The 9,029-nt window shown below is 31.9% G+C and overlaps 1 protein-coding gene across 1 annotated transcript in view; it reads right to left on the reverse strand.

Annotated features, from left to right (window-relative positions):
• LOC107719525 (glycosylated lysosomal membrane protein-like) overlaps window positions 1–5,886 on the reverse strand; it is an 11,323-nt gene extending 5,437 nt beyond the window's left edge. Inside the window, exons 1-2 of the mRNA XM_016526944.1 lie at window positions 5,718–5,886; window positions 454–726 (exon numbers count right to left, since the gene is read on the reverse strand). Coding sequence (XP_016382430.1) covers window positions 454–726; window positions 5,718–5,816 — 372 coding nt within the window. The 5' untranslated portion in view covers window positions 5,817–5,886. The remainder of the gene's footprint in view (window positions 1–453; window positions 727–5,717) is intronic.
• Window positions 5,887–9,029: the final 3,143 nt, after the last annotated feature.

Here is a 9,029-nt window from a genome sequence, read left to right on the forward strand (position 1 = left end):
CCCAAAGCGCTCGGGAGCTTGCGCTTTCGTGGCGTCTGCCGTTGCTAAGCGACCGTGACCTGCGCTCTCCACGACGACGCGGAAGTTTCAACAAAGGATAAACGGATTCCCAGCACTGAAAATCGCGTGCAGTAGCTCTGCTACTAAATGTATTTAAAATGGTATCTCTGTACAGCTGTCGCGTCCGGTGTAGACATCGTGTCTGTGTGTGAGCAAAGAAAACAATCAGTATAAATATAACGATCAGTATACTAAACATCGCACATCGCACAAGATGCGCACATCGCGATATCGATGCTGAAACGATATATCGTGCAGCCCTAATGTCCAGATTACATTCATACTGTATAGAATATACTCTTTTTACAGTCACAAAGTAATTACTTATTCAGTACCTACTCAAGAGTATGTGATTTCGGACGCAGCCTTACACAGACAGACTTTTACACTCACTCTGGTGAACACTAGTGCGCTGCTGTACTGCACACTGCTCTGCGGCTCCACCTTCAGGCTGCCTGATGAACTGCGGTTGATAAACACAGGCCAGTCCACCTGCACTGCTGACTGTGTGCTGTTCGTGTGAACCATCAGCAGAGCTGGAGCTCCATGATTACACAGCAAGAAGTGCAGCGTGTCATTGAGCCCCAGCCCTCGCACATGAACCAGACCCACACCAGGAGGTAGAACCCACGGAGGAGTCAGACCGGGATTCAGCTCTAGAGACACCTGAGACCACGAGAGAGAAGACTAGATATTGAACACAGACAACCCTTTATACCATCAGCTGAATTATAGAGATGCCAGATTCATTTCAGAGTATGTGTTGTTGAAAAAATATGTCAGGGTAAAGTTATCCAGCTGACTAAGACAGATGGCTTTTGTTGAAATTTTAAATTGCAAAAACTGACTTTTGATAGTCTTAATCAGAAATGTTTTGCTCCATATGCTAATATTTTCTTGCAAACGTTTCTTGTTTTGATAAATGTATAGTTGCAATGTTTATATAGAGTTACAATATAGTTAGGCTATATAACTCAAATCATTGGAAATGGAAAAAACGAACACATTTTTGTAGTATTTATTTTTTTTTATTAACATTTACATTTAGTCATTTAGCTGATGCTTTTATCCAATGCAATTTACAAATGAGGACAACAGAAGCCATCAAAACCAATAATAATTGTTGTGAAGTGTTGTGACAAAAAAAAGTGTTGTTGGTGTGACAAGTCTCGGTTAGCATAACGGAAGACACATAGCAAGGTTTTTTTTTTTATAATAAATAAAAAGAAAACAAGAAGATGGAATAGAAAAAGAATAGAAAATGCTAGTGTTAGAGGGTCATTTTTATAATAAATAAAAATAAAACAAGAAGATCGAAAAGAAAAAAAGAATAGAAAATGCTAGTGTTAGAGGGTAATTTTTATAATAAATAAAAATAAAACAAGAACATAGAATAGAATAGAAAACGAACAGAAAATGCTAGTGTTAGAGGGTCATTTTTATAATAAATAAAAATAACACAAGAAGACAGAATAGAAAACGAATAGAAAATGCTAGTGTTAGAGGGTCATTTTTATAATAAATAAAAATAACACAAGAAGACAGAATAGAAAACGAATAGAAAATGCTAGTGTTAGAGGGTCATTTTTATAATAAATAAAAATAACACAAGAAGACAGAATAGAAAACGAATAGAAAATGCTAGTGTTAGAGGGTCATTTTTATAATAAATAAAAATAACACAAGAAGACAGAATAGAAAACGAATAGAAAATGCTAGTGTTAGAGGGTCATTTTTATAATAAATAAAAATAACACAAGAAGACAGAATAGAAAACGAATAGAAAATGCTAGTGTTAGAGGGTCATTTTTATAATAAATAAAAATAACACAAGAAGACAGAATAGAAAACGAATAGAAAATGCTAGTGTTAGAGGGTCATTTTTATAATAAATAAAAATAACACAAGAAGACAGAATAGAAAACGAATAGAAAATGCTAGTGTTAGAGGGTCATTTTTATAATAAATAAAAATAACACAAGAAGACAGAATAGAAAACGAATAGAAAATGCTAGTGTTAGAGGGTCATTTTTATAATAAATAAAAATAACACAAGAAGACAGAATAGAAAACGAATAGAAAATGCTAGTGTTAGAGGGTCATTTTTATAATAAATAAAAATAACACAAGAAGACAGAATAGAAAACGAATAGAAAATGCTAGTGTTAGAGGGTCATTTTTATAATAAATAAAAATAACACAAGAAGACAGAATAGAAAACGAATAGAAAATGCTAGTGTTAGAGGGTCATTTTTATAATAAATAAAAATAACACAAGAAGACAGAATAGAAAACGAATAGAAAATGCTAGTGTTAGAGGGTCATTTTTATAATAAATAAAAATAACACAAGAAGACAGAATAGAAAACGAATAGAAAATGCTAGTGTTAGAGGGTCATTTTTATAATAAATAAAAATAACACAAGAAGACAGAATAGAAAACGAATAGAAAATGCTAGTGTTAGAGGGTCATTTTTATAATAAATAAAAATAACACAAGAAGACAGAATAGAAAACGAATAGAAAATGCTAGTGTTAGAGGGTCATTTTTATAATAAATAAAAATAACACAAGAAGACAGAATAGAAAACGAATAGAAAATGCTAGTGTTAGAGGGTCATTTTTATAATAAATAAAAATAACACAAGAAGACAGAATAGAAAACGAATAGAAAATGCTAGTGTTAGAGGGTCATTTTTATAATAAATAAAAATAACACAAGAAGACAGAATAGAAAACGAATAGAAAATGCTAGTGTTAGAGGGTCATTTTTATAATAAATAAAAATAACACAAGAAGACAGAATAGAAAACGAATAGAAAATGCTAGTGTTAGAGGGTCATTTTTATAATAAATAAAAATAACACAAGAAGACAGAATAGAAAACGAATAGAAAATGCTAGTGTTAGAGGGTCATTTTTATAATAAATAAAAATAACACAAGAAGACAGAATAGAAAACGAATAGAAAATGCTAGTGTTAGAGGGTCATTTTTATAATAAATAAAAATAACACAAGAAGACAGAATAGAAAACGAATAGAAAATGCTAGTGTTAGAGGGTCATTTTTATAATAAATAAAAATAACACAAGAAGACAGAATAGAAAACGAATAGAAAATGCTAGTGTTAGAGGGTCATTTTTATAATAAATAAAAATAACACAAGAAGACAGAATAGAAAACGAATAGAAAATGCTAGTGTTAGAGGGTCATTTTTATAATAAATAAAAATAACACAAGAAGACAGAATAGAAAACGAATAGAAAATGCTAGTGTTAGAGGGTCATTTTTATAATAAATAAAAATAACACAAGAAGACAGAATAGAAAACGAATAGAAAATGCTAGTGTTAGAGGGTCATTTTTATAATAAATAAAAATAACACAAGAAGACAGAATAGAAAACGAATAGAAAATGCTAGTGTTAGAGGGTCATTTTTATAATAAATAAAAATAACACAAGAAGACAGAATAGAAAACGAATAGAAAATGCTAGTGTTAGAGGGTCATTTTTATAATAAATAAAAATAACACAAGAAGACAGAATAGAAAACGAATAGAAAATGCTAGTGTTAGAGGGTCATTTTTATAATAAATAAAAATAACACAAGAAGACAGAATAGAAAACGAATAGAAAATGCTAGTGTTAGAGGGTCATTTTTATAATAAATAAAAATAACACAAGAAGACAGAATAGAAAACGAATAGAAAATGCTAGTGTTAGAGGGTCATTTTTATAATAAATAAAAATAACACAAGAAGACAGAATAGAAAACGAATAGAAAATGCTAGTGTTAGAGGGTCATTTTTATAATAAATAAAAATAACACAAGAAGACAGAATAGAAAACGAATAGAAAATGCTAGTGTTAGAGGGTCATTTTTATAATAAATAAAAATAACACAAGAAGACAGAATAGAAAACGAATAGAAAATGCTAGTGTTAGAGGGTCATTTTTATAATAAATAAAAATAACAAGATAGAATAGAAAACGAATAGAAAATGCTAGTGTTAGAGGCTTATTTTTGTAATAAATAAAAATAAAACAAGATAGAATAGAAAATGAATAGAAAATGCTAGTGTTAGAGGGTCATTTTTGTAATAAATAAAAACAAAACAAGATAGAATAGAAAACGAATAGAAAATGCTAGTGTTAGAGGATCATTTTTATAATAAACAAAAATAAAACAAGAAGATAGAATAGAAAAATAATAGAAAGTGCTAGTGTTAGAGGGTCATTTTTTGTAATAAATAAAAATAAAACAAGTCAAAAGAATAGAAAATAATAGAAAATGCTAGTGTTAGAGGGTCATTTTTGTAATAAATAAAAACAAAACAAGAAGATAGAATAGAAAACGAATAGAAAATGCTAGTGTTAGAGGGTCATTTTTGTAATAAATAAAAATAAAACAAGAAGATAGAATATAAAAAGAATAGAAAATGCTAGTGTTAAAGGATCATTTTTTTGAAATAAATAAAAATAAAACATGTCAAAAGAATAGAAAAAAATTAGAAAATGCTAGTGTTTGAGGGTTATGTTTTAATAATAAATAAAAATAAACAAGATAGAATAGAAAAAGAATAGAGTGCAAGCGTTAAAGGGTAATTTTAAAATAATAAATAAAAATAAAACAAGATAGAATAGAAAAAGAATAGAGTGCAAGTGTTAAAGGGTCATTTTTTAAAAATAATAAATAAAAATAAAACAAGAAGATAGAATAGAAAAAGAACAGAGTGCAAGTGTTAGAGGGTCAAGAGTATTTTTTTCTTAGAATAGAGAGTGCTAGAGTTAGAAGGTCAAATAAATTTCAAATAATGAAAACATAAAATTAAATGACAAAATATACAAAATAAAAATCTATCACTTTTATTGGCTGGAAAAAGTAAAAATGTTACGTGAACTACTGCCATCAGGAAGAAAACCCTTATTTTTGAGCCCTGATTTAGTTTAAATATTAACTTTTATCACATTTCAATTAAGGATTATTTATAGCAATGCTATTTATAGCTTGCCAAATGTCCAGAATGATGTGAATAATTCATCATCATTATCAATCACTAATAATACGGTAACTTAATACATGTAGAATTATAAAATAAGATACAGATTATGGGTTTTGAAGGTCTTATGTATGAAACAACAGTACACATCAATCATAACGCTCAAAATGTATATAATACACATGTTCATGTCCCTAATTACTGAAATATTATCTAGTTCTGCTCAAAAACACACAAAGAGTAACCTGATAACTAACAGGACAGGCACAAATCAAGCTATAAATGTAGAATAGTGCTGCAATAATGATTTAGACAGAATACTATAGTAATGTTGTGGTTGTTTAGCATATGTAGCATGGTATTAATTATGTGGTAAACAACATTTCATCACAGTACTATGGTATTATCCATCACTGAACCACTGTAAAATACTTTTGTAAGGTAAAATAATACATAATAATACATAATAAAACGTAATACATTAATTAAAATAAACACCACGTTCAGTGTCTGCATTAAAAAACGAAGCGTAAAAGCACTTCTTCTAAACTGTGTCTATGATGTAAGTATTTGCAGCTTTGTACGTGTTTTTTTGTTGTTGCACCGGAATGAAGTTTGTTTCATTGTTTTGGATCTCAGACAGTGATTTATTTCTACCTTCCGCCGAAATGTATCTCCATTTCCCAGGAATCCAAGCGCAGCACCAAACACGACAAACAGCACAGAAAATACCAAATTCGCTTTAAACGCCCACATGTTTTAAACTATGAACATATTAACGCGAAATGAAGAAGTGACATTTCTGCAGTTGTTGTAGTTTCAGATCGATCACGTGACGCGTGCGTGAGATCAGTGCCGCGTGACGTCACCACGCGACATCTTACGTACTCGCCGAGAAGTTCAGCGGATTTTATTTATTTAGTTTTGACTGCTTCTATTGTCCTCATTTGTAAGTCGCTTTGGATAAAAGCATCTGCTAAATGACTAAATGTAAATGTAAATGTACAGTAAATATATATATTTTTATATATATTATGATGTGTTTGGCCACTTATGTAACCTGAGAACAAATGGCCTTTGAGTCATGAACACTGTAGGAGCCATTTATTCCTGACATACTTTTCTCCTGTTTTTGCTTTAGTTAAGGAGTTAGGGAAGTTCTTGTATTTTGTTCATATAGGACATTTAGGCCTGGTTTCACAGACAGGGCTTAGACTAAGCCAGGACTAGGCAATAGTTCAATTAGGACATTTAAGTAATTTGTATTAGCGTGCCTTAGAAAAAAACATTACTGGTGTGCATTTTGAGACAAAACAGAGGCACTGATATATTTTAAGATCAGTCAGTGCAAGTTTCTTTCAGTTTTCTCCTGTTTTTGCTTTAGTTAAGGAGTTAGGGAAGTTCTTGTATTTTGTTCATATAGGACATTTAGGCCTGGTTTCACAGACAGGGCTTAGACTAAGCCAGGACTAGGCAATAGTTCAATTAGGACATTTAAGTAATTTGTATTAGCGTGCCTTAGAAAAAAACATTACTGGTGTGCATTTTGAGACAAAACAGAGGCACTGATATGTTTTAAGATCAGTCAGTAGAAGTTTCTTTCAGTTAAAACTGCTCAGACTTACACTTTAGTCTGGGACTAGGCTTAAGCCTTGTCTGTGAAACCGGGGGTTAGTTTCTGAAGTTAAGGTAATTTACTTTTTGTTTATTATTTTGGCCTGGCTTAGCCCTGAAGTTGCATTCTCATTCTGAACTGGCAAAACTTGTTCTGATGGCCAAATCTCGCCTAGACGTCTGTTGTTGCAAAGCTCTAGAGGAGCATTAATATGTACATACGAGCTGAGTTCAAGAGAAAGTACATGCATGTTTCATGCCACATGAAGCTTGATTAAAATGTGTTCAATGTTAAACATGTTGTTGAGAGTTCTAAGCAGCAGTAAAACAAAAAAAAATCACACATGTTTATGCATTTTCGGACAGAAAACCTGATCATTAGCAATGCTGCTAAACCTCTTCATAACTGTACATGTTCAGTGACGTCAGATCTGTTCTCACGGATTCAGAAAAAGAATGATTTGACATCAGTGTTGTGCAATGAACGATCATGATTTCTTGACTGACTGCAATAAGATCATGCAACTAATCCACCAATATATGAGGTGAAAATAAACCGTCTGTCACTGGCACTAGAGTGTTACGCATGCTAAGAAATCACAATTTATAAGTTAATAGAATGAAAACATTAGTAAGAGTTATTGAATATATGCTTCCTTTAAAAAACAGCATGTATGTATTTACAGCTAAACTGTAACATACTGTATGTGTATTAAGAGATATTTAGCATGTTCATTTTAATATGTTATTAAGAGAATTAAATTAAATGCTTGCTGATTTATATACTGACACATTGTGTGGTCACTGCGCGCATTTACGTCTATGGGCTCGAGCTGCCACAGGGTTCTTACAAAATAAAAGTCGGCTACTTCCTGCAAAAAAATGATCTCTATGAAGAATTTCAGTCAGGTTTCAGGCCCCACCATAGCACAGAAACTGCACTTGTTAAAATTACAAATGACTTGCTTCTTGCATCAGACCAAGGCTGTATCTCATTGCTAGTTTTACTTGATCTTAGTGCTGCGTTCGACACTATAGATCATGACATACTCATAGATCGATTACAAAACTATACAGGTATTCAAGGGCAGGCTTTAAGATGGTTTAGATCCTACCTGTCCGATCGCTACCACCTTGTTCATTTAAATGGGGAGTCATCTCAATTATATTTATCAGTCAAATATGGAGTGCCACAAGGATCTGTCCTAGGTCCTCTGCTATTTTCGATATACATGTTGCCCCTTGGTAATATTATTAGAAAATACGGGATTAGCTTCCACTGTTATGCAGATGATACTCAACTATATATCTCAACAAGACCAGACGAAACTTCAAAATTATATAAGCTAACAGAGTGTGTTAAAAATGTAAAAGATTGGATGACCAATAATTTTCTCCTATTAAACTCGGATAAGACAGAGATATTACTTATTGGACCAAAAAACAGAATCTCTTGGATTACAATTTGCAACTAGACGGATGTACAGTTACTTCCTCTACAGTCAAAAATCTGGGTGTTATATTAGACAGCAACCTGTCTTTTGAAAATCATATTTCCCATGTTACAAAAACAGCATTCTTCCATCTTAGAAACATTGCCAAACTACGAAATATGTTACCTGTTTCTGATGCAGAAAAGCTAGTTCATGCATTCATGACCTCTAGACTGGACTATTGTAATGCACTGCTAGGTGGTTGTCCTGCATCTTCAATAAACAAGCTACAGGTAGTCCAAAATGCAGCGGCTAGAGTCCTTACCAGGTCAAGAAAATATGATCATATTACCCCAATTTTACAGTCTCTGCACTCGCATTATTGACACACTATTTTTCTAATTAATGCTGTTCAGTTGCTTTGACACAATCTGTATTGTTAAAAGCGCTATATAAATAAAGGTGACTTGACTTGACTTTAAGTTCATTATTGAGTTCATATGCAAATGATTAAATAAATGATTCACAAAATGATGTCAGTCACTGAAAATCATGCAAAATTATGATAATTTTGAGGGATATCAGCCTGCTTTGAATTAATGCCTAGAGGACAATAATAATTAGTCACACAAAAAAAGGAAATTTACTTTTGGTACTTTGAAAAGAAAGTACTTCTTTTACTTAAATCTTTACCACTTTCACTTGTACTGGAGTAATATTTGACCAGCAGTATGTGTACTCAAGTAATAGAGATGTGTACTTTGTCCACCTTTGATAATCAGTCACACCCCTCTTCCATTAGTAGAAAAAAATTCCCTCTCTGGAAACGCCACCTGTGTGTGTGTGTGTGACAGTGTGTGTGTGTGTGTGTGAGAGAGTGTGTGTGTGACAGTATGTGACTGTGTGTGTGTGTGTGTGTGTG

This window comes from Sinocyclocheilus rhinocerous, unplaced genomic scaffold (genome assembly GCF_001515625.1).
Source record: "Sinocyclocheilus rhinocerous isolate Xijiao unplaced genomic scaffold, SAMN03320098_v1.1 scaffold5501, whole genome shotgun sequence".
In the NCBI taxonomy this organism is placed as follows: Eukaryota; Metazoa; Chordata; class Actinopteri; order Cypriniformes; family Cyprinidae; genus Sinocyclocheilus; species Sinocyclocheilus rhinocerous.